This window comes from Leucoraja erinacea, chromosome 22 (genome assembly GCF_028641065.1).
Source record: "Leucoraja erinacea ecotype New England chromosome 22, Leri_hhj_1, whole genome shotgun sequence".
Taxonomy (NCBI): Eukaryota; Metazoa; Chordata; class Chondrichthyes; order Rajiformes; family Rajidae; genus Leucoraja; species Leucoraja erinaceus.
The window spans coordinates 9,772,089-9,799,276 of record NC_073398.1 but is presented as its reverse complement, the minus strand read 5'-3'; the positions used below and the strand labels follow the sequence as shown (position 1 = coordinate 9,799,276).

Below are 27,188 nucleotides of genomic sequence, written 5' to 3'. Positions count from 1 at the left end.
TTTTCCCCAGGGTGAAAAGTCGAAGACCAGTGGCTCTTAGATTTAAGGTGAGAGAGGCAAAACATAATGGGGATGCGCAGGGCAAGTGTACAGGCACATGAATACGCAGGGATCGGGGGGATATGGATCATGTGCAGGCAGAGGATATCAGTTTAACCTGGCATCATGTTTGGCACAGATATTGTGGGCCAAATGGCCTACTCCTGTGCTACACTGTTCTATGTTCTATGAAGGAACTAGTTTGCAAATTCCTTATTTTGTGCGTGATTGGCTGCAACTGAATGGAGATCTTTCAATGATCAGACTGAAGGAGGATCCCAACCTGAAAAGCTGTCCATCCATTCCCTCCATGGATGCTGCCTGACCCGCTGAGGATTTACTCGAGATTCCGACATCTGCAGTCTCTTGCACACAGCTCTTACAACTCGGAACAGAGCCACATTTTCGAGGGGCTGTTAAAAAAATACTGATTAGGCACTAGATCGACCTACCAACCCACAATTACATGCGTAAAAATGCTTGCACTCGATTTAGACAGTGAGCATTAGATATCCCCAATTCTGTCTGTGGCTTCACATTTCATGGCCCTATTATCCTTAATTCACACTTTTTGTGTTTTGGCCTTTGGCCTTTGGCCTTCCATCTGACAATCAGTAACCTCTCTCATCTGTATCCACCTATCACTTGCCAGGCACTGCCAAGCCCCCACCTCTCTTCCATTTCTACCCCCCCCCCCACTACAATTAGTCTGAAGAAGGGCCTGACCCAAAACATTGCCTATCCATGTCCTCCCGAGATGCTGCCTGACCCGCTGAGTTACTCCAGCACTTTGTATCTTTCTTTTGTAAACCAGCATCTGCAATTCCTTGTGAGACAAAAACGCTGGAGAAACTCAGTGGGTGAGGCAGCATCTATGGATAATAGGCAACGTTTTGGGTCGAGACCCTTCTTCAGACCCTTCTGCAATTCCTTGTGTCTACCTCCTCCACAGAGCTATGGTAGCATAATGGTTAATTTACTAGACATTGATAGGTGACATGACATCTTAATAATGGAAAGTTATTCTCTGGATAACATGGATGGGTGATATTTCAGGTTGGGCCCTATTTTTTTTCTGTCCGTTGTAAACTTTCAATGTGCTTAACATAATGAATAATGGCCCTGAGAATAGCTTCTTGATAATGGAAAATTCAAGTCCATGTAGTTAAATAATGTAGTTAACTCAGTAAAGCTGACTGCTAAACAATTGGATTGTCACCCGATCGATTAATGCCTCTCAGGAATGAAATCGCTGGTCTTATAAGTGAGTCCAGATTCCCAACGCAGCGAGAGTTTGTATAAATGATAATTGTCAGCATTGCCAGGAGCATTCACCTCCCTTGGAAGAAAGGTAGCCAGTGTAGATATGGCAGAAGACTGTAAGCCTGTATATATTCCCATGAATAACATGGGTGATTGAAAGGTACAGCATGGAGACAGGTCCTTCGGCCCACCGTATCCGTGCCGACCATCGATCACCCGTAAACACCAGTGATTACGTCACCCCACTTTTTCGTCTGCTCCCTACACACTACGGGGCAATTTACAGGGGGCCAATTCACCTCCAAACTTGCATGCCTTTGCCATGTATGTTGGAGGAAACCGGAGCACCAGGAGGAAACTCACGCGGTCACAGGGAGAACGTGCAAACTCCACACAGAGACAGCACCCGAGGTCAGGATCGAACCTGGGTCTCTGGCGCTGTAGGGCAGTGGTTCTACCAGCGTTTCACACCAGCTTGCGCCAAGGTACCGCCCCCCCCCCCTAAAGTATTTTGGTGTTCTTGTTAACCGTGCAAGACAGAGACCGTGCCATCTAATTCCCACACCCGTGGGATTTACACTATGGTTGGAACAACAGCGATGTATCTGATTAACTGCACCCTAAATAACTTCCCCAGTCACTGTAGTCTCACTATAGTTTGAAGCCCTTCTTGTTTGAAACTTGTCATGTCCACCAAATCTCAAGGGAAAATATATCCGATGGGGAAAAAAACTCCACGTACAAATGACTAAATTGTATTTTATTCTCCTGTCAGTTCCAAATTCTAAAAAGATAATTACAAGGAAAATTAGTTCCTTTAGGGCTCGAGTGGTCTTCCGCTCAACCTCGTTAATACCGAGCGGTAATAACAGCGTGAATTTTAAATCACACTTGCGGCCAATTTTAATGGATGTGATTCACTGGGAAGCTGCTGCCTAATTACCTGATCAACCTGCTCCTGCTAGGACGAACAAGGAACTGCAGAAGATGGTTTACCAAAAAAGGACACAAAGTGCTGGAGTAACTCAATGGGTCAGGCTGCATTTCTGGAGAAGTTGGGACCCTTCTTCAGACCAATTGTTGGCAGGGGGGGGGGGGGGGGGGGGGGGGGTAGTAGGAGAAACGGGGCTGTTGAAAGCCTGAGGAGAGGAGAGGCAGGGCATGTGATAGGTGAGTAAATGCGAGGAGAGATTTGATAGACAGATGGTTGGACAGAGACCAGAGATGAAAAGACAAAAGGTGTGATATAAGGTCACTCCTGATGTGTGTTTCCAAGGAGAGCAATCTGTATTGCTCTCTATCTCTCTGACTTAAATACAGCTTCTTCCCCTCTGTTATAAGGATTCTGAATGGTCTTTTCAAAGGTTAGGGTACTGTCCAATTCACCTCTACCCCATTGCAGACATTGGACTTTGTCTCTGGAGCTGATGCGCTACAATGCTGAGAACTACATTCTGCACTCTTTGCTCTACCTAATATACTTAGGTTTGAATAGATTGTATTCATGTTGAATATTATCTAACCTGATTGGATAGCATGTAAAACAATGCTGTTCGCTGTACCTCAGTACACGTGACAATAATAAAACTAAACTTAAACCTCCTTCTCTGCTGAAAACAGTTAGAATCCTCCGTGCATCTCCGGTCAGGACTAGTGCTTCTACATCTGAGTCCTCAGATGGGTCCCGACCCGAAACATCACCCATCCAATTGCTCCACAGAGTTGCTGCCTGACCCACGGAGCTACTCCAGCATTTGTGTCTTTTTTTGCAGACCGGCATCTGCAGTTCCTTATGTCTCCTTCAACATCTCTCGTACCGTGTAACCAACCATGTTATACACACTCTCATTAAGACAAGATAAAACATCACAACATCGTAGGAGAAGAGATTTATGGATTCCTCCCACTTCACAATGTCACAATGTTTATATGAACTTTCTTTGTGGTGATATCGCCACTAAATGTTTTTAGAAGTGATGGGGAAATTAAAAATTGAAACATTAGTCATATTTTCTGTTCACAAAAGGGCACAAAGTGCTGGAGCAACTTGGGGGCGCTGCGGTAGAGTTGCTGCCTTACAGCGCCAGAGACCCGGGTTCGATCCCGACTACTGGTGCTGTCTGCATGGAGCTTTTCGTTCTCCCTGTGACTGTGTGGGTTTTCTCTGAGATCCTCGGTTTCCTCCCACACTGCTGAGATGGACAGGTTTCTAGGCTAATTGGCTTGTTATACCTGTAAGTGCAAATTGTCCCTAATGTGTGTAGGATAGTGTTAATGTGCAGGGATCGCTGGTCGGTGCCGACTCAAGTGGGCGGGAGGGCCTGTTTCCGCTCTGTATCTCAAAACTAAACTAACTCAGCAGGTCAGGCAGCATCTCCAGAGAACAGAGATATGACGTTTCGGGACGGAACTGTTTATCAGTGTTACTCCAGCACTTTGTGTCTTTTTTGTAAACCAGCATCTGCAGTTCCTTCTTTCAATGTTTTTTTGTTCATATATCCAGCACCCGATCTACCTCTGAGTCCAGAGGAAGTTCTAACAAAACACCAACAAAACTCCAACGTTGGACCTTCTAGAGTTTGTTTCCCTTGACAAGTTAGAGCTGCTTCGGACTGGCGCCCAAGCTAAACCCGACCTACAATTGCCCAACAACTTAAATGGAAACAGAAACTGGTCACCTGCACTAAGATAGAAGCTGTGCATCACCTTAATTACATTCAACAAGTGAACTTGGCCATGAGCCAATCTAAATTATCAGCAATTCAAAAATGAGCTACATGAATAATACAAGTCGGAAGGAGTTACAGGGCAACGAGGTGATTAAAGAGCTCTAATGAAACTGGAATTATAATCTGAAGATACACTGCGTACATATCCTGTAATATGGCAAAGTGGCATCTGGTGCATGCCTTAGCAAGATTTAACTTTCTTCTAAAGTTTGAACTACATGGATAAGACAGGTTTATAGGGATATGGGCTAAATGCAGGCAGGTGGGACTAGTGTAGAGGGGACATGTTGGCTGTGTGGGCAATTTGAGCCGAAGGGCATGGTTTCCACGCTGTAAGACTTCATGACCCTATGTATAGGAAGGAACTGCAGATACTGGTTTACAATGAAGATAGATACAAAATGCTAGAGTAACTCGGCGGGACAGGCAGCATCTCTGGCTGGAAGGAATTAGTGACGTTTCAGGTCGAGACCCTATGCCCTTTTAAGATGACTCCCGGTATTCACCACCATTGAAGTGTTGTATTAAAACTCTTCATTAGCTCTATGGCGAGTGTTTTCCAGAGGAGAGAGTTGGTGGGTGGGATTGACACTGAGATAGACCCTGGGAGATGGAGGTGAAAGAAAAGGCTTGCACAGAAAGCAGCAGAAACAGGGATTGCAGTGTTGGAGATTCTACAGGCAACAGCCATGAGAACAGAGCACACTCACAGAGGGGTTACTGGCATTGAACAGTACAGAAACAGGCCCTTCGGTCCACCGAGTCCACACCGACCAGTGATCCCCAGTGCATTAGCACTATCCCACACACTAGGGTGAATTTACAATTTTAACTGAAGCCAATTAACCTACAAACCTGTTTAAGAAGCAACTGCAGATGCTGGTAAATCGACGGTAGACAAAAATGTTGGAGAAACTCAGCGGGTGAAGCAGCATCTATGGAGCGAAGGAAATAGACAACGTTTCGGGTCGAAACCCTTCTTCAGTTTAAAGAGAAGAAATGGGTGATGTTTTGTTCTGCAACATTTTGCCTTCTTCGTTTAGTTGGGTTTAGAGATACAGCTTGGAAACAGGCCCTTCGGCCCACCGAGTCCGCGCCGACCAGCGACCCCCGCACATTAACACTATTCTCCACGCTCGAGGGACAATTTACAATATTTGCCAAGCCGATTAATCTACAAACCTGTACGTCTTTGGAGTGTAGGAGGAAACTGGAGCACCTGGGGAAAATCCACGCAGGTCACGGGGAGAACGTACAAACTCCGTACAGACAGCAGCCGTGGTCCGGATCGAACCTGGGTCCCTGCGGCTGTAAGGTAGCAACACTACCGCTGTGCCGCCGTTCTCTGCCACTTTCCTTAAAGCCCCACGGTTGCACCAGGTTCCCTGAGGAGATGGTGCTGTGGCAGCAGACCAATTGTCACGAATGAGATCACTGGAAGCTCGACCATGCGGGGTACAGACTGAGAACGAGTGACCACTGGCACGTGTGGGCCTCACATCGACCCCATCTCCAGGCAACAGCTTCCTTAAAGTGGCTTCACACTGAGGTGTAAAATACCACACAGCACGGCATGTTATTATTATCCAGCGTTTCTTCAAGTGCTATTAAAGTGGAACCAGGAGGCAGCAGTTTTTCTATCAGTCCGGAAAAAACATTATCAACTCAATGTTCTTACAGTCTTAGTCACACAGCACGGAAACAGGCCCTTCAGCCCAACTCGTCCATACCGACCACGATGCCCCATCTACGCTTGTGAGGATGCGCTGTTTTAAATATCTGGGAGTCCACATCTCTGAGGATAAGACATGGACATCACACGCCGCAGCACTCGTGAGTAAGGCAAGGCAGCGCCTTTACCACCTCCGGCAATTGAGGAAATTCAGAGTGTCTCCGAGGATCCTCCAGTGCTTCTACGCAGCGGCTGTGGAAAGCATCTTATCCGGAAATATTACCATATTACCGAGAGCAGTGCGTTTGGCCGAACGCACTATGGGAACTTCACTCGCCCCCCCTGCAGGAACTATACATCAGGAGGTGCAACTCCAGAGCTAATAAAATCATGGGAGACCCCTTCCACCCCTGCAACAGACTGTTCCAGCTGCTACGGTCAGGCAAACGCCTCCGTTGCCATGCTGTGAGAACGGAAAGGTTGAGAAGGAGTTTCTTCACAGAGGCCATTCGGACTGTAAACTCCTATCTCACCAGGGACTAACTTTTACTGGACCACTCTACTGTTTTTTATCTTTAAATTGCTGTTTTTTTTCCCTTTTTCCTTCCGCCCACAATATTTAATATGTAAAAGGATATGTGATTCTGTTCCATTCTGTTTGTAGTTTGTTTGGTTGTTTGTTTGTTTGTCTTTTTGCACAAAGTCCGCGAGCATTGCCACTTTTTCATTTCACTGCACATCTCGTATGTGTATGTGACGAATAAACTTGACTTTATCTACCCATGTCCCTCAAAACCTTTACTATCCATGTACCTGTCCGTGCAAACTCCGTACAGACAGCACCCTGGTTCAGGATGTAATGGTGCTAAATCACGGCAACTATTCAAGGTACCTTGCGTTCACGAGTGCTCCCCTGTTGCCTGGTGACCAACAATATGGCAGCATATCACAGCAGCGGGTGGAGGGAGATGATACACTCAGCCCCCATCAGATGGAGAGAAGTCATCCCTCGGCAAGATTCAGAGTCCGTGCAAGTTCTCTGCTCTCCCCCGTCTCCTGCTTATCTCATACCTAACATTATTACAACAGATTTTCTGATCACTGTGGCTTGTGGCAGCTTGTTGGCTCTTGAGCTTGCTGGCTCCTGCCTGGTTAGTACAGTGAGTGATACAATGAAATGCTTGCTCTGCCTGCCATCCAGTCAAATCACACTGGCCATGAATACAATGGGTCGTCTTCTGCAACAACACGCAGAGAGTCGCTACGTTCCAGCGTCATTTTGCAACTTCTGAAGCGTCCGGCTCATCAATGCTCCTCCGCCATTCAATCATGGCTGATCTATCTTTCCCTCTCAACCCCATTCCCCTGCCTTCTCCCCTTAACCCCTGACACCCGCACTAATCAAGAATCCGCCAAATTCCACCTTAAAAATATCCATTGACTTGGCCTCCAGTGGATGTGGCATGTTAGCCAGCATGGGCAAGTTGGGCCGAACAGCCTGTTTCCCTGCTGTATGACTCTAATGCTTGTCTGCAGCCTAAACAGTTGGTTTTGCTGTGATGGGTCAGACAAAGATGTGTAAAGCACGTACTGGTACTCTCGGTTTCCACGTATAACACACCCGCACACTGCAGCACCCACCTCCACTAGCCGATACCATCGCACCTGGCAAGTTGGAACTTATCAGAGCACAGAAATGTGTCAATCGTTTTGAAGAATAGCAAATATTTCAGGATTTATTTTACATGACAAAGCCGGTTACAACAATGATGAGTCAGTAAATATATACCAGGAGACATCTATTGTACATTTGTTCAGTATTCAAAACTTGGAATGCATTGGAGAAGTGAATCAATTGTGCACAGGGACATTTTTTTACTGCAGAAAAAATAAATGACAAGACATTTTTAATATTTATGGGAACACAGGAGACTGCAGATGCTGGAATTTTGAGCAAAGAACTCTTTGGGAGGAGCTCAGCTGGTCAGGCTGCATCTGTAGAGGGACATGGACAGTTTTCGGTTGGGACCCCACTTCAGACTGATCTGAAGAGGGGTCCTGACCAGAAAAGTAATCTGCCTGCTCCCTCCATAGATGCTGCCTGACCCTGAGAGCCTGGGGAACTGAAGGGCCATTGTTTAGCACAAACGGCGGTGGGTGTATGGAACGATCTGCCGGAGGCAGTTGAGGCAGGCACTATCACAATGCTTAAGAAACATTTGGACAGGTACATGATAAGATATTTTTAATATTACGGGAACACAGGATGGGCTTAGAGGGATATGGGCCAAACTCATGCAGGTGGGACTAGTGTAGATGAGGCATGTTGTTCGGTGTGGGCAGGTCGGGTCGAAGGGCCTGTTTCCACACTGTATGACTCCATGGCCTGCTAAGTTCCTCCAACATTCCTGGAGAGAAGGGATGGGTGACGATATCTCTCGTTTCCCTTTCCCATGACCTTCAGTCTGAAGGGTCTCGACCCGACACATCACCCATTCCTTCCCTCCAGAGATGCTGCCTGTCCCGGTGAATTACTCCAGCTTTTTGTGTCTCCCTTCGTTTTAAACCAGCATCTGCAGTTCCTTCCTACACAAGTTCCTCCAACACTTTCTTTTTACCCCATTTTCAAAATCGTGCCACTTAATTCTGAATTTGTAAAGTATTAAATTTGTAATCAGCGGGACTTGGTAAGAACATTACCTTTGCGTTTTAATTCATTTGGACTTCCTTAACTAAAATCATTGAGCACATTTATTTTTAAACAACCAATAAATTTACTTCCCATGGGGAAAAAAGAACATGTGGAAAGATTACATGTAACATAAAAACCTTCTATATTTTTAGCACTTGTTTGCTACTTTAATAACTGATTAATTTATTTAATGTAATCGTTTGAATCTTGAGTCACCGCAACATCAACTAACAAAAGCCGTCATCCTTGCATTCATTGTACACAGTGGTGGGTAAGCAGCAGATGTGAGATAGCCAAGCTTAGATTTAATAGTAAACTCCAGCTGATTCTATTAAAAGGACTGACAGTATTTCCAAGCAAAGCATAAACTAGATTTTATCAGCAAAACCTTCGATAAACAAGCTGCAGATTTGCGGGACCTAATAAACCAACACGGTATTCAATAAAAAGACCCAATGCTATCTGAAGATTTGAAAGCAGCTCACATATATTTGCAATCTAAAAATCGTTCCTCTCTCCGTTTATTAGTGGGTATTACATCAATGTACAACAAAGATCTTGTCCAATTCATCACCCTGCCCTTACAAGGTCCAGCTCTATAGGACGTTGCTCAGGCCTCATTTGGAGCATTGTGTGCAGTTCTGATCGCCCCATTTACAGGAAGGATGTGGAGGCTTTGGAGAGGGTGTGGGAGAGGTTAACCAGAATGATGCCTGGATTGGAAGGTGTTAGCTAGAAGAAGTGGCTGGTCAGACTTGGGATTGTTTTCTCTGCAGCGTTGGAGGTTGAGGGTGAGTCCTGACACAAGTGTTTACAATTATAGGAGGCATAAAAAGGATAGACAGTCAAAACCTTTTTTCCCAGGATGGAAATTCAAGTATTCGAGGGCATAGGTTCAAGGTGAGAAGGGCAAAGTTTAAAGATGCGCAGGCCAAGTTTTTTATTACACAGAGGGTGATGGGTGCCTGGGATGCTCTGCCTGGGGGTGGTGGTGCAAGCGGATATAACAGTGGCATTTGAAGAGGTTTTTAGATAGGAACATGGTTATGCAGGGAATGAAGGGATATGGGTTAGGTGCAGGCAGGTAAGAGTTGATCTTGACATCAAGTTCAACACAGACACTGCGGGCCGATGGACCTGCTCCTGTGCTGTACTGTTCTATGTGTTGTCTCTAGTGGGAGCCAAGAATCCAATTCCATCGGAGCTGATTGCCCTTATTTGTGACCAGTTTTCACGGCAGTGAAGAAGTTCTCTGGTCATTGGTTTGAGCCTGGTTGGATGGGGGTATGAAGGGAGGGGTGGTTGGCATAGGGAAAGGCGGGGTGGGGGTGGGGGGACAGACAGGCAGGCAAATTCAATCCCTTCCTCTAAATGAGCAAACATTCACACCTATGGCGAGTGGCCGACTCTGAAGTAATTGGGAGTGTGTGCCAAAGGAACCTTCTCACGAGGCTGTCTCCTGAGCTCAGCTGCCCCAGAGCGGACCATGAACTGACTCCAGGCCCAACCTGATCTGTAGACCTGTCCTTACCACCACCAGGTAAACTTGATCTCCATCTGCTGGTGAAGGAATCATGTTCCCTACACTCTCACACGTTTAATTCCAAGGGGAACGGGAAAACTTAATTGGAACGTTGAAGGGCAGCACAGTGGCACAGCGGTTGAGCTGTTGCCTTACAGCGTCAGGGACCCCGGTTCAATCCAGACCTTGGGAGCTGTGTGTATGTGTGTGTGTGTGTGTGTGTATCCGTGTGTGTGTGCGTGAGCGTGTGTGTGTGTGTAGTTTTCACCTTCTCCCCGTGACCTCATGGGTTTCCTCCGGGTGCTCCGGTTTCCTCCCACATTCCAAAGACGTGCAGGTTTGTAGGTTAATTGGATCCTGTACATTTTCCCTAGTGTGGAGGATAGAACTAGTGTACGGATAATCGATGGGTCAGCATGGACTCGATGGGCCGAAGGGGCTGTTTCCACACTGTATTTCTAAACTAAATAGTATAACACAGCAACAGGCCCTTTGGCCCACAATGTTTGTGTCGAACATGGTTCCGTTAAACTGATCACATCTGCCTGTACGGGATCTATATCCCTCTATTCCCTGCACTTGCATGGCCGATCTAAAAGCCTCTTAAACACCACTATTGTATCTGCCTCCATCACCACCCGTGGCAGTGTGTTCCAGGCCCACAACACTGCAATAGAACTTAAAATGAGTGCACCTGTGAAAAGGTTTCAAAACCCAAAGTGGTTTTACAATTTCACTTTAGCCCGCTTCACCTTGGAATGAATCAGTAAACCTGTACACAAGGGTTATTAGTTTGACACACACTCTTATACATGGTAATATATTATAGAACATGAGGGGAATAGATAGATAGGGTGAGGGGACGGAGTCTTTTACCCAGGGTAAGGGAATCAAGAATCAGAGGGCATAGGTTTAAGCTGAGAGGGGAAAGATATGATAGGAACTTTTTCACACAAAAGGCAGTGGGTATATGGAACGAGCTGCCAGAGGTAGTTGAGGCAGGTATTATAACAGCCTTTAAAAGGCTTTCTTGATTGGTATGGGTGTCACGAGTTATGGGTAGAAGGCAGGAGAATGGGGCTGAGAGGGAGAGATAGGTCAGCCACGATTGAATGGTGGAGCAGACTTGATGGGCCGAATGGCCTAATTCTGCCCGTACAACTTATGAATCTTGGATCTTATAGGGGGGATCTTATAGAAACGTACAAAATTCTTAAGGGGTTGAACAGGCTAGATGCAGGAAGATTGTTCCCGATGTTGGGGAAGTCCAGAACAAGGGGTCACAGTTTAAGGATAAGGGGGAAATCTTTTAGGACCAAGATTAGAACATTTTGACAGAGAGAGGTGAATCTCTGGAATTCTCTGCCACAGAAGGTAGTTGAGGCCAGTTCATTGGCTATATTTAAGAGGGAGTTAGGTGTGGCCCTTGTGGCTAAAGGGATCGGGGGGGTATGGAGGGGACAGGATACTGAGTTGGATGATCAGCCATGGTCATATTGAATGGCGGTGCAGGCTCGAAGGGTCTAATGGCCTACTCCGACAAAACTATTTTCTATGTTTGTTTCTATGTTTCTATGAAAAGACTTGTGGACAGGTTCATGGATAGGAAAGGTTTGATGGAATATGGAGCAAATATGTGCAGGTTGGACTAACTTAGATGGGACATCTTGGAGTTGGGCAGAAGGGCCTGAATGACTCTGTGACTCGTACACCATTTTTTTTTTCCCTGTCAGAATGATGCTTGGTTTAGTCCATTCAGGTGACTTTGGGAAGCTAACACCCTCAGCTGTTTTCTATCACGCGGCTGCAGTTTCTCCTCAGTTCTCAGAGAGAGTTTCCCCGCGCGGGGGATTTAGCTGCTGATCTTGGTCAGCATTTTGTTGATGGCCTGCTTGACGTGAGTGGTGGAGCTTCTCCGCCGGGTCTTGCCCTGGATCATTTTGCGGCGCCTCACCTCGCGGCACAGTTCGTAGAAGGCTTCGTTGATGTTGCCCTCTCCGGTGCAGGCCGAGCACTCGTAGAAAGCGCAGGCCATTTCTGTCGCCACCTTCTCCCCTTCCTCCGTGGCAACCTGCCTGGAGTGGTCCAGGTCGGCCTTGTTGCCCACCAGGATGAGCGTCACGTTTTTGGGCTTCTTGATCTCGTCCAGAAAGTTCTTCAACGAAATTACCTCCTCAAAACTGATCCGGTCCGTGATGTCGTAAACCAAGATGAAGGCCTCTGCCCAACGCATGTGGCTCTCCCTCTGAACGACGTCTTCCTGGGAAAGATAATGTCGCGTTAGATAGGATTCACATCGCACAACACTGACATTATAGATGGACACAAAATGCTGGAGCGGGACAGGCAGCATCTTTGTAGAGAAAGAAAGGCTGATGTTTCGGTTCGAGATTCTTCTTCAGACTGACATTATAACTCGGTCTGCGGAAGAATTGCTGCCTTACAGCGCCAGAGACCCGGGTTTGATCCTGACTATGTGTACTTGCCTGTACGGAGTTTGCACGTTCTCCCCGTGACCTGCGTAGGTTTTCTCCAGGATCTCTGGTTTCCTCCCACACTCTAAAGATGTACAGGATTGTAGGCTAATTGGCTTGGTAAACTTGCAAATTTTCTCTAATGTGTGCAGCATAGCATTAGTGTGTGAGGATCGCTGCTTGGCGTGGGCTCGGTGAACTGAAGAGCCTGTATCTCTCAACTGTCTCTGAACTAAACTAAACTTCAAAAGGCAAAATAAAACAATCATGTTGCAATCACTTCGCATTCTAGATGAAACAACCCTTGCGTTAAGAATCGGCGGCCAATCTGTGCCAGTAGACAAAGCAAACAAGTAACTTTCTGGAGACAAAAGGAAGTGCGGATACTGGAACCTTGAGCAAAACACTCCATACACGCGTGGGTTTGTAGATTAATTATCCCTCTGTAAATTGCCCCTAGTGCATAGGGAGTGGATGAGAAAGTGGTATAACATAGAACCAGTGTGAACGGGCGATCGATGGTCGGCGTGGACTTGGTGGAATGAAGGGCCTGTTTCCAAGCTATATTAGAAATCTATGCAATAATCAAATCACACTTTGTTACAACCAAGGATGGGAAGGTGGCGAGTGAGCAAGAGTGGTAATTACTGAGATACAAATTGTAATGGAGGCCACTTTTACAGGGGTGGCACTGTGGAGCAGCTGCCAGAGCACCTGAGTCCCTTGTTCAGTCCTGACCTCAGCTGCTATCTGTGTGTGGAGTTTGCACGTTCTCCCTGGGTTTCCACAAGAGTTTTCTCCCAAATCCCAAGGACATGCAGATTTGTGGGTTGATTGGCTCTCTGTAAATTGCCCCTAGGGAGTGGATGAGAAAGTGGGATAACATAGAACTAGTGTGAACAGGAGATCGATGGTCGGTGTGGACTTAGTGGGCTGAAGGGTCTGTTTCCATGGTGTAATTCTAAACTAAAACTCGCATGGATAGGACAGGTTTAGAGGGAAATGGACCAAGAGCAGGCAGGTGGGACTAGTGTGGTCGGGACATGTTGGCAGGTGAGGGCAAGTTGGGCCGAAGGTCCTGTTTCCACTCTGTATTACTCAATGACTCTATAAAACCAAACATTGGTGAGGTATTCAATGTAGGAATGAAACTGTATATCCATTGAACGCAACATACAGCTAAAACATACAGTGTGAAGAAAGGTCCCGACATGGAAAACGTTGCCTATCCATATCCTCCACAGATGCTGAGTTCCATATAACCACATCTCTGGCCTATAACAAGTGTATTCATAAATTCATACAGGCAGAACCTTCCCCAGAGTCCGTCAGTGCATTAGGAATTACACAAGATCTTATTTCTAATTTAACTACATCTCCAGAATCCTTTTTCCATCCTCCTTACAGGAAAAGAGGGCATAAGAATCGATCACATCTAACACTGCCTGTAAAAAGCGCTGAAATGTACAAACTAATGAGAGGAATAGATCAGGTTGATGCACAGAGTCTCTTGGCCAGAGTAGGGGAATCACGAACCAGAGGACATAAGTTTAAGGTGAAGGGGAAAGGATTTAATAGGAATCTGAGGGATAACATTTTCCAACAAAGGGTGGTGGATCTATGGAACGAGCTGCCAGAGGAGGTATTTGAGGCAGGTAATACTGCAACATTTAAGAATCATTTAGACAGGTACAGTAGGACAGGGTTAGCGGGATATGGGCCAAAAGCAGGCAGGTGGGACTAGTGCAGATGGGACATGCGGATAAAATGGAATGAGAAGCCCACCATTACTCATCTTGCCTTGAACTGAAAAACACTGCAGTACCCCTCTCTGGAATCCAAATAAAAGAGACCTGGGGTGCTTAGACACTCTTCACAAAAGTGAGGCAAAGGTTTCGATTGATTATTGTCACATGCACTGAGGTACAGTGAAGAGCTTTATCTGCATGCTGTCCAAGCAGATCAGATAATGCCCTACAATAAGACAATCCAGTCAAACTCAAGTACAATAGGTAGAGCAAAGGGGAAGATACAGAGTGCAGAATATAGTTCTCAGCATTGTAGCGCATCAGTTCCAGAGACAAAGTCCAATGTCTGCAATGGGGTAGAGTGGAATTGGACAGTACCCTAGCTTGTGGAAGGACCGTTCAGAAGGCTGATAACAGAGGGGAAGAAGCTGTTCCTGAGTCTGGTGGCGTGCGCTTTCAAGCTTCTGTATCTTATAACCATATAACCATATAACAATTACAGCACGGAAACAGGCCATCTCGGCCCTACAAGTCCATGCCGAACAAATTTTTTTCCCCTTAGTCCCACCTGCCTGCACTCGTACCATAACCCTCCATTCCCTTCTCATCCATATGCCTATCCAATTTATTTTTAAATGATACCAATGAACCTGCCTCCACCACTTCCACTGGGAGCTCATTCCACACCGCCACCACTCTCTGCGTAAAGAAGTTCCCCCTCATATTACCCCTAAACTTCTGTCCCTTAATTCTGAAGTCATGTCCTCTTGTTTGAATCTTCCCTATTCTCAAAGGGAAAAGCTTGTCCACATCAACTATGTCTATCACTCTCATCATTTTAAAGACCTCTATCAGGTCCCCCCTTAACCTTCTGCGCTCCAGAGAATAAAGACCTAACTTATTCAACCTATCTCTGTAACTTAGTTGTTGAAACCCAGGCAACATTCTTGTAAATCTCCTCTGTACTCTCTCCATTTTGTTGACATCCTTCCTATAATTTGGCGACCAAAATTGTACACCATACTGTACACCATCTTCTGCCAGACGGAGCGCCGAGAAGAAGGAATGATCGGGGTGGGACAGGCAAGTCTTTGATTATGTTGGCTGCTTTCCCGAGGCAGCGTGAAGTGTAGATGGAGTCAATGGAACGCGCTTTCAAGCTTCTGCGAGTTGCAGCAATCAGGAAAGAGCCGTTCCTTTCCTCACATCGACGGATGGCCTTATTAGTATTGTCTCTAGACCCCAAGCAGAGCTGTAGCTAGAGGGTGAATTCAATGTCCTCTATGGGGTAGAGGCGAGCTGTTAAGTGGGTCATGGTGCGCATGGCCAAATGGCATTAGATACAAATCAGGAGAGGGAGTAAAGGGCTGGATACTCCTGTGGTGCGTGACACAGTGCCTGAACAATGAAGCCCATCTGTCCTATGCTCAATCTAGCTCGCTGATTGTTGTTATTTTTAAAACAATTGCTAAATAAAATGATATTTACGATCTATTAAGACAGGTTGAATACTCCATTAAAAAGGGCACAAAGTACTAGAACGGCTCAGCAGACCAGGCAGCATTTCTGTACTACATGGATAAGTGACATTTTAATAATAATAAATAATAATAATTTTATTTATAGAGCACTTTAAAAACAAACATAGCTGCAACAAAGTGCTGTACATCACTAATCACTGACAAAAAAGTTAATACACACCAAAAATAACAATCAAAAGAAATAGTAGGAAAAGACATGTAAAATAAAGAAACATCAAAAACACCACAAACAGAAGCAAAGCCTCAGGCATGGTCAAAAGCCAGGGAGTACAAATGCGTTTTAACACTGGATTTGAAGATGGACAGTGAGGGGGCCTGTCTGATGTGCAACGGCAGAGTCAAGACAGAGTCTGATGAAGGGTCCCGACCCAAAACATCACCTATCGGTGCTCTCCACAAATAATGCCTGACCCTTCGAGTTACTCCAGCGCTTTGTGTCACTTTTTGTAAACCAGCGTCTGCAGTTCCTTGTGTCTACACAAAAGTCACCAATTGCGACATATTCTTAAATGTTAAGAGATTTTTCCCTTATGTTGAAGATGCTATCATCGTGCTAATTGAAAGGTCCTGAAGTTACAGAGCACTCAAATGCATTTCCTCATCATATGCCTGGATCTGTGTGATTGAGGGCAGTGAATAAGTAATGTGCACTCAATAAGGCCTGACAAATAATGCATTCTTTACAGGAAAGTCATCTCTCGCCCGTCAGTTTATATTGATTCTCCTGCAGTCTGCGCCTTGTCAAGAAGAAACAAAGGGAAAGGAACCTTATCACTTACACCCAGAGATATCACAAAGACCAACAATTTCCACCTTACCTCCCCTAGCGAATGCCTGTGGATGTCCCACAGTCAACCACCCTTCTCACCAGACTATTTAATTGTTTTTCTGGCCGCCTCTCTCCAGTACGCCCGGATCGGTGGTGGTGGACGCCGATATGACAGTGGCGTTTAAGAGGCTTCTAGATAGGTTTGTGGATGTGTACGAAATTGAGGGCCATGGATCATGTGCAGGCAGAGGAGATTAGGTTAGCCTGGTATTATGTTCGGCACGGACACTGTGGGCCGAAGGGACTGTTCCAGCGCAGTACTGGTCCACGAGTCTTCACATCGCATCGTCTTCAACTCGTCCAAAATCTACTGCCTTTATTAAACTCACAATCTTTATTTAACTTGCAACCTCGTTCTAGTGGCGGACATGGCAAAGGATATAGATATAGTAATTGATTCATAAAGCACAGAAACAGGCCCTTCGTCCCGACTCATCCATGCTGACCAAAATCCCCATCGAAGCTAGTCCCATTTCCCCCGTTTGACCCATATCCCTCTAAACCTTTCCTATCCATGCACCTGTCCAAAAATCTTTAAAATTTGTCACAGTATCTGACTCAATTATTTCCTCTGGCAGTTTGATCCATATACCCACCACCCTCTGCTGACCCTCAGGTTCCTATTAAATTGTTGCCCACTTACATTAAACCCATGTCCTCTGGTTCTTGATTCCTCTACCTTACTTAAAAGACTGTGCATTCACCCTACCTATTCTCCTCATGATTTTATACAACTCTATAAGATCGCCGCTCATCACCCTGCGCTCCAAAGATGCAATCCTAGCCTGTCCATCCTCTCCCTGTAGCTCAGGCCCTTGAGTCCCGGCAACATCCTCATAAATCTTCTCTGTACTCTTTCCAACTTAATAGCGTCCTTCCCATAGCTGAGTGACCAAAACTGAAGGCAACAAAGCAAAACTGAACACAACCGTGTGGCTCAGTTTAGCAAAGGATTAAGAATGGAAGACAAACGTATACCAATTCTATTACATCAGAAATAATTTCATAGTTCCCATACCTTTTTCTGGTATTTTTGAAGCATGCACGAGGATATAATACAAGAATAAAATCAAGGTGGCAAATAAATGTTTAAATAATCGATGTAATCATTTCCAAGTTTAACAATGACCTCACAACTTGGGCTTTGAAGTAACTTTGCATTAACGGGCGACACAACCCCTGAGACCCGGGTTCGATCCCGACATCGGGTGCTGTCTGTGTGGAGTTTGCAATTTCTCCCTGCGACCGCGTGGGTTTCCTCCGGATGCTCCGGTTTCCTCCCACTTCCCAGAGATGTGCGGATTTGTAGGTTAATGGCCCTCTGTAAAATTCCCCTGATGTGTAGGGAGTGGATGAGAAAGTGGGATAACATAGAACTAGTGGGAACGGGTGAATGACGGTCGGAGCGGACACAGTGAGCAGAAGGGCCTGTTCCCATGCTGTATCTTTCAATTAATACAACTCACCTGCCCAGCAGTGTCTAAGATTTCCATGGAAATCACTTCATCATCGATGGTGGCTTGATGGCGATAGGTTGATTCTGGCAAATTTGTATACAAAAAAAAATTCCTGCATTAGAGCAGATATCTAGAGTCCTTCAATGTTACAAAGTGTACATATAAATTGACCTCAAATCCAGACAACTGGGATTTCTTAATAAAACTGCTCAAAAGCAAATCTTTAATCAGGTCAGCCCAAGAATTTAAATACATTGGAAATTGACTGAAACCTCCAGACAACCAAAGCAAAGAATGGTCCCGACTGAAACATCACCTATCCATGACATGCTGCCTGACCCGCTGAGTTACCCCAGAACTCTAGATTTACTGATGTTTAGGCGACACGATGGCGTTGCAGCAGAGTTGCTGACTTACAGCACCAGAGACGCTGATTCAATCCTGACAGGGGACGTGTGGGATTTCTCCTGGTGCTCAGGTTTCCGCCCACATAAACGTGGAGGTTTGTGGGTTAACTGGCTTTTGTAAAGTGTCATTCATGTGTAGGATGGAACAGGTGATCGCTGGTCAGCGATGAGGTCGAGATGGCCCGCCTCACCTGGCCCAGGCGCCACATTTTCGGGGGGGACTTCCCAGGGGGATGGATTTTGTCCCGATTACAGAGGGGGGATGGGGAGGGTGCTGACCACTAGTTGCCGTTAAATCAGTGGTCAACCTGTACTTCAGAACCCGGTGACATGCCAAAGGTGGTCTCTGCACTCCAACTGAGATATCACCTTCGGATTCACCAAAATTACAGAAGCTGATTCCAGCCCACAACATTGTGTGGCTGATGCAAGGGCTGAGCTCTTTACGCAATTCAACAACTCTTCAAATGTTCTAGCTTGGCTGAAGCCAGCAACATTTTTATCAATTGTCTATCTTAGCGCCTGCAGATCAGAACAAATATGCCTTCTCTGCTGCTAATCAAATGTGACCCAATTGTATCTATGTATAGTATATCTGATGGGCGGCATGGTGGCGTGGCAGTCGAACTACTGCCTTACATCGCCAGAGACCCAGGTTCGATCTGATGGGCGGCATGGTGGCGTGGCAGTCGAACTACTGCCTTACATCGCCAGAGACCCAGGTTCGATCCTGACTACGGATGCTGTCTGTACTTTCTCGGTGAACAATTCAACACCTCACTGGTCTACAAAGGCCCTGCATGGGCTTTTTCCGAGATCTTCGGTTTCTGTTTAACGTGCTCGCACAATCTCGAGCCGACACGTAGCAGGTTTGTAGTCTTTAATTAGCATGCTGTCTGTACAAATGTGGCATGGGTGTCCGAGATCTTCGGTTTTAGTGAGGCGGGGATCTTTGGTCAGTGCAAATGTTACTCGATAGTATTAGTGTGGGCATCTTTGACTCGATGGGCCCAGGGGCTGTACCTCTAACTCTAAACTAAACTAAATCTGATTGGATGGCATGCACAGCAAAGTCTTGCGCATGACAATAATAAACCTCAACCTAATATCGTTTCCATTGCTCCATTCTTTCTATAGGCAATCCACGACTCAATTGAACTCTTTTAAAGAATCTTAAGTATCAACTGTGGTCATCTTGACTTTATTCTGCAAAGACACAACTAATGCAAGAACAAAACACTAAATCAGAGGCATTCAACTCAGTCTTGGCACACCACATGTTATGGAGAAGGAGCCTAATGTCTCACCAAAAGTGAGATCGTCTTTAGTGGTTCATTCTATCCACCAATTATCATCATGGCAGTTTTCAATACGAGATCTCAGATCTATCCACAAAGTATGCGAGGCTGCCGAGAACCAAGAGGACCATTGGGACTACATGAACACTTTGTAGCTTCACCGGCGCACTATACCTGGCGACTCTTTGCATACTTTGTGCACGGATTGCAAAACAAAGATTTTCACGGTGACACGTCACCTGTGATAATGAAGTACAAAATGTCTATTTTACTGTCCAAGTATAAAGTTGCCATTCGGATGCTGATTCCCGCCGTTAAACTTGAATTGGTGATGATGGTAGGATTAGGGCCGAGCTCTCTATGCCCGCCAAGAACTCTTCAAAAGTCCTTAATGCCTGGCTGGCTTGGCTGAACCAAAAACATCACCTATCCATGTACTCCCCAAAGTTGATGCCTGACCCGCTGTGTTACTCCAGCACTTTGCATTCCGTGCAGAATTCCAGCATCTGCACTTCCTTACTTGACTTCAATGTGGGGCATGTTGGGCGGCTTGGACGAATTGGGCCTGTCTAAGTGATGTAGGACTCCGTGACTCTGACTATTACAGAGAGTCTAATCCTTCTGTATCCAGTGGTGATAGGACTCTGGACTGTGGTGCTTTCTGAAGGGCTGTTGCACTGACTGCACCCTTCAGCGCTTCCTATTTTAAGTCAATGGCTGCATTTTAAACAACGGTTTATAAATTGCTGTGGACATGACAGCCTCTAAGTAAATGCTGGACTGTTCATCTCATGTAAGGGTGAACTAAATGGGAAATAATGGCTTCAAATCCTGTGCACATGCACGTCATAAATTTACATCTGTAACATTGATCAGAATATTACCTACAAATGGCTTATCTTTGATTGCATCGTTTATTCTGTGAAGAACCACATTCCTTTCATCCGTGTCCAGTTTAATTATAGCACCACCGAACACACAGCCAAACATTCGAAAAACCAGTCACCCAGACGGGAGGATAATTGATGTATCAGCAAGACATAACTGAAAGGTGAATGGATTTAATGAGAGCTTTTTTTTTGTTTCTCTTCAGCATCAGAAACTTCAAAAGATTTTGAAGTGAAGTCATTGTTGAGTTTCATCCAGTTCGCCGACATGATCCTGAGTCAACTAGTCTTGTGATGAGCGTGATTTGGTTGGTGGGTAACTAAACTGTTCTCTAGCGGAACATCCATTGTGTAAAGAATGTTTAACAAAATAGACACAAATTGCTCAGTCTGCGGAACTTTCCTAACTCGAAACGTCACCTCTCCATGTTCTCCAGAGATGCTGCCTGACCCGCTGAGTTACTCCAGTACTTTTTAAATCAGCATCTGTGTATACTTGTATTGGTCGTATCCTGTGTTATTTGATTCGATGTCCCTCGTATTTAACCAGAATTCCATGATTAACATTCGTGAACCTAAATGTTTTGAAAGAGCCTCTCTTTGTAGGGTTTGATCGAAAGAAACAGGCCATCCGGCTCACTGACTCCATGCTGACCACCGATCACCCATTCACACTAGTTTGAATGTGGTAACAAGCAACTGCAGATGCTGGTTGATACCAAAGAAAGGCAGCAAATGCTGGAGTAACTCAGCGGGGTCAGGCAGCCTCTCTGGAGAAAATGGATAGCTGACGTTTAGGGTCAGGATCAAAGATCACAGGATTCGGGTGCCAACCAGAAACGTCATCTATCTGTGTCCTATTTGGAAAAAGCTGCTGCTGCTGGAAACGTGAGCAAGCATAACATCCCAATGTCTATACTCAGTTCCCTGACTGATAAGGGCCAACGTGCCAAAAGTCTTTTTCACCATCCTATCTACCTGCAATGACTGTGTACCTATACTCACAGATCCTTCTGCTCTACAACACTCCCCAGGGCCCTACCGTTCAACGTGGCGTTCCTGTCCTGGTTTCCCCCACCAAAATGTTAACACCACACACTTGCGTATCTGCACTAAACTCCATTAGCCATTCCTCGGCCCACGTAACCAGCTGATCAAGATCTGCTGGTCAAGTCAGAACCCTTCATGCTGAAGGAGGATCCTACAATCATTGTGAAGAAGGGTCCCGACCCAAATCGTCACCTGTCCATATTCACCTGTTGTTACTCTAGCACTTTGTGTCAATCTTTGGCATAAACCAGCATCTGCAGTTCCTTTATATTACATTTAAGATCCTGCTGTGATTTTTGACAACCAATGATACCACCCACTTTAGTGTCATCTGCAAAGCTTAATCATGCTTTCTGATTAATTTACTCATTTATCTTTTAAGCAAATCTTACCAATTAGACATTTTATCAATGGCTGTTCAGTCCTGATTAGTGATCAAATCATTAATATTAATAAATAGTATAAAGGATTCTCACCCAATGTAGGATCATATTCCCAGATGAATCTCTTGGTGAGAAACCTGACCACGATAGCTGTAATGAAAAGGAAATGAGTTAGTGCCTTTTCAAAGGTGATAGTGTTACAAACAGGAAATAGTGTGATCTTCTATTCAGTCACCAGATAAGTATGAATGAAAAGGACCACGTCACCTCGTACCAACGATACTGCATTCACTTGTCTGTTAATTGATTGAAGAATATCGCCTCCACTATCTCACATGATGATGTATTCCACATATCAATTACTCTTTAAAAGCCACAACATGCTGGAGTAACTCAGTGGGTCAGGCAGCATCTCTGGAGAACATGGATAGGAGAAGTTTCGGGTCGGGACCCTTCTTCCTAAAGGAAAACACTTTTCCCTAAAGGACGATCTTCCGAAAGATCTTGGTTTTATGGGATGGTCAAAGGTGCTCAGAGCGGTATAATTCTGGTGAAACTAATACGCAATATACATTTACCATTGATTCTGTACTCTCCTATCATGTGCCCCACTGAGAAAAACACTTTGTATTTTATTTTTAACCAAGAAGTCACATTTCCTCAGATACTTGTGGATGAATATAAAAATAGTGGATTCTTAAGAGTGTAGACGCCAGGAACAGCAGATGCTGGTTTACAACAAAAAACACACAAAGTGCTGGAGAAACTCAATAGGTCAGGCAGCATCACGGATGAACATGGATAGGTGATGTTTTGGGTCAGAACCCTTCTTCACACTGATTTCTTGCCACACCTTTTGAATTAGCCTTTTGAAAATGATTTGGAGCATGCTTTTGAGATTCATAAGAGTTATTTTAACGAAGCATGGGATAGGAGGGAAAGAATTCATTGATAAATTTATATTTCGTATTGGTTTGAACAGAGATGTACTATTATGAGCACCATTGAATAGCCATTAAACCTTGGAGATTATACGATGTGGATTCATCAGAGTTTATATTTTAGTTTAGTTTAGAGATACAGCGCGGAAACAGGCCGCCCACTGGGTCCACGCCAACCAGCGGTCCACGCCGACCAGCGATCCCCACACACTTAAACTATCCTACACTAGGGACAATTTACAACAATAGCCAGCCAATTAACCTATAAACGTGTACGTCTTTGGAGTGTGGGGGGAAACCGGAGCTCCCAGAGAAAATCCACGCAGGTCACAGGGAGAATGTACAAACTCGCTACAGACAAGCGCATGTAGTCGGGATCGAAACCGGGTCTCTGGTGCTGGCTTGTTGTTGGATTCTTTAAATTCAGATTTTCAAGCTTTTAAAAACGGTATCTGCACTACCAACCCTGTGGTGTCACAATTACACTGCCTTAAATACAACTCTACTGCTGAGTCACCGTTCCACCCTGTTACTCGAGGCTGTGGGCTATAACTCTAAACGGAGATCTGAGATACTACAGCTGTCCACTGCAACACAAGAGGGGGAGAGGAGTTAATTGTGTTGATAAAATTATTCTAGTCGGAGAGACAGCAATGCTGGGGAGTCAACGATAAGGGATCACACACTTAAATTTATAACCAGTGCTTGACGACACAAATGATGAGATTTATCCATTAGCTGGAAGCTACTGGTGAAAGATATGATTTAAAAACATTAGATATAGAAACAGAGGGTCACACAGCCCTTCTAGCCAAAGGGCCTATTCCTGTGCTGTCTGTGGAAAGTCTGTGATGCAACCAAACACAGTCCATTGAAATCTCCTGTCCCTCTTTCTACAGATGTTGCCTGATGTGCAGAACTGCACATTTTCTGCCAGTCATGTAGTGTGGAAACAGACCCTTTGACCCAACTTGCCTGCACTGACTAACATGTCCCACCTACACAGGTGTCACCTACCTGCATTTGGCCCACATCACTCTAAACCTTTCCTATCCATGTACCTATCTAAATGTTTCTTAAATGTTCCAATAGTCCATGCCTCAACTACCTCCTCCGGCAGCTCATTCCATACATTCACCACCCCTCAACTTTCTATTAAATCTTCTCCCTCTCACCTTAAATCTTCTTCTATTAAATCTTCTCCCTCTCATGTCCTCTGATTCTCGCTTCCCCTACTCAGAGCAAGAAACTCTGTGTGTCTACTTATAAAAACTGTTAGCTTATGAAAGAGTTATGCGTTCATTCTTATGGGTCAAAGTTCAAGTCAGACTGACTCCAGTGAATCTGGCCTCATCTGTCAGAGGCCAGTGGTAGGGCTTGCGACAGAGACTACATATGACCTGCATACACTGTAGAATTATAACTTCACGAGAAAGATCAAGCCAACTCTGCCAATATGCTAGAAAATTATTGTTGTGTGGTGAGAAAATATAGGTATGTATTTTGGACAAAAAGCATAGCAAAAGAAAACACAATATCAAATTATGAGCAGTTTAACTAGCCTGGAATGTGGTCAGTGTTAATCGTACTGTCAATGGTCCCTCTGACTATCAGTGGTGCAGCTGGTAAAGCCTCATAGCACCAGAGACCCGGGTTCGATCCTGACCTCAGGTCCTGTCTGTGTGTGGAGTTTGCACCTTCTACCTGTGTCGGGTGCTCCGGTTTCCTCCCACATCCAAAAGACATGCTGGTTTGTAGGTTAATTGCCCCTCTGTAAATTGCCCCTGGTGTGTAGGGAGTGGATGAGAAAGTGGGATAACATAGAACTAGTGTGAACAGATGATGGACGGATTATTTTAACTCTATTTTCAATCAATCATACATTAAGTTCGAGAAAACCCATTTGTTCTTTCAGGTTTGTTGCAACTCACCCAATCTTGGCAGCCAACAGTGTTATGAATGTGCCCACTGTCTTTGAAAATCAATGGGTACACCATTTCCAACATACATCACTCTTTGTGAGAAGAATTTCTATTTTATAACTCATCTGTTTCAAATTTGTTTCTACGCCAAGTTAAATTTATATCCTCTGTCACTGACTTGACCCGTTAAGAGTGATATTCCAGGATAATTTATCCCTTCTACAAATACCTCACGCATCTCATGGCAATCCTCTTCCCAGCACCCAATTCACACTCACTCATCCCTCCACAATCTTTCCGGGCTGAACATCATTCCCAACTTTTTATTTTCCCATTCTACCCATCGGCAACCAAGTAAGTTCCTGCTGAAGAATGGTAATAAACAGTGCGCATGATAGTGTGTGAAGAGTCATAGAGTCATAGAATCAGAGTCATGGAGTATGTACAGTGGCCCTTCGACCCAACTTGTCCATGTTGACCGAGCTACCCCATCTAAGTTAGTTCCATTTGGTCCATCTATACATTACTAAAACTCTCATCTTGTATGTGTATGTATTTGTATGTATGTATGTATGTATATATGTATGTATGTTCCTGAAATACAGCCAAAACGGTACACAATAGTGCAACAATTTTACACCCACCTTACTCACCATTCGCCTGGGGTGTGCAGTAGCAAGTTTTGTTCGATTTTACAAAGTATTACCCCTTATAAACTTTAATTACTTTATACCGTGAGCGGCACAGTGCCCCCACTTGCCGGGCCCGTCAGCCGCGCCTGCGCAGTTGGGTGAGGGTTGCCGGGTCCGCTATCTGTGCTTGCGCAGTTGGGGGAGGATCTCCGAGAAACAATGTTCCCAAAATGTCGTAGCACTGATGAAGATATTTCATCTATGGTGACAGATCCTTTCAGAATATCCTATTTTTAACTATAACGCCTGTTATTTATGCCGAGCCCACTCTCCGCGCGTGCGCAGTTTGGGGAGGGTTGCCGGGCCCACTGCTATTTTCAGATCGCCATTTTGACTGGCGTCACAACGGGGTTCTCTGGCGTCACAACAGGAACCCAACGGGTCCACGGGTTGTCTAGTATCTCTCTAAACCTTTCCTATCCATGTACCTGTCCAAGTGCCTTTTAAATGTTGTGATAGTACCTGCCTCAACTACCTTCTCTGGCCGCTCGTTCCATATATCCCGAACACCATTTTCGTGCACTGTCCCGACATCCTTTTAATAACCAGATATCTGTCAATCTCCGCTTCAAATTAAAGTGATGGCTGGGTTTCTACAGCTCATAAATACACCGTGCATTCACCCTATCTATTCTCCTCGTGATTTGATACGTTTCTATAGGAGCACCCGCTCAGCCTCTTGCGATCCACAAATATGGGTGATAAAGTATTAAATCATTTCTCACTATGTAACCAATATATATTTTGCTTGCTAAATACTTTGGTCAAATAAGACATCCAGCATGTTGTCATGGTGTTCATTTAGAAAGAACAAAAGCAGTATGTTAGGCAAGACGGATTCAATCAACCTCTGGAGAAACAGCTGGAACACTGACTAAAATCAGAAATTCCCAAAGTCTGTGGAAGGGTCCCGACCTGAAATATCATCTATCCATGTTCTCTAGAGATGCAGCCTGACCCACTGAGTTACTCCAGCGTTTTGTGCCTTTCCTTGGTAAACCAGCATCTTAAGTTCCTTATCTCTAACACACTCACATTTATTTTACAGATGTTCTTCGCATGTTCCAGTAAAATTGCAAAAGGATTTAGAGCGCAGGAGGCTATGGAGTGACCTTGTAGTAGTGTATAACATCATGAGGGGAATCGATAAGGTGAATGAATGCACCGAGTGTTTTGCCCCAGGGAGGGAAAGCAAGAACAAGTGGAGATAGGTTTCAGGTAAGAAAGACTAATTTTTTTTAATTCACTTCTGCGGACAATCCTCATCCAATTGTTTTAAACCTAGCAGCTTCTTTGCGGATGAAAGTAAACCGTAATGAAAGTGACGTGCCAAAGATGAACGACCAAACTCAATACTTTAGTGCCTCAGCATCCCGGTTACTGTGTTGTGACAAAACCTACATACTTGACAACTAACTGCAGGAGTGTTTATGAATGTAATCAGGATTCACATTGTTTACAATGAAACTAATAACACAGGAGGACCGTCAATGGAGAAAAGTCTGATTGCGGCTTTCGCCTCTGATAGGGATCAGGCACACAACTGCTGAAGAGCATGATTCATTCCCAATATTGTCATTATCAATTATCTGCGGAAAAATGTAGGCACAAGGAATTGCGGATGCTGGTTTACAAAAGAAAG

At 45.0% G+C, this 27,188-nt stretch overlaps 1 protein-coding gene across 2 annotated transcripts in view; it reads right to left on the bottom strand.

The window, feature by feature from the left end:
• Positions 1 to 7,395: 7,395 nt before the first annotated feature.
• Positions 7,396 to 27,188, bottom strand: part of rerg (RAS-like, estrogen-regulated, growth inhibitor) — a 40,505-nt gene continuing 20,712 nt past the window's right edge. Inside the window, exons 3-5 of one of the 2 annotated variants that reach the window (XM_055652924.1) lie at positions 22,085 to 22,141; positions 17,976 to 18,049; positions 7,396 to 12,177 (exon numbers count right to left, since the gene is read on the bottom strand). In XM_055652924.1, coding sequence (XP_055508899.1) covers positions 11,770 to 12,177; positions 17,976 to 18,049; positions 22,085 to 22,141 — 539 coding nt within the window. In that variant the 3' untranslated portion in view covers positions 7,396 to 11,769. The remainder of the gene's footprint in view (positions 12,178 to 17,975; positions 18,050 to 22,084; positions 22,142 to 27,188) is intronic. The other variant, XM_055652923.1, reaches the window with a different exon arrangement.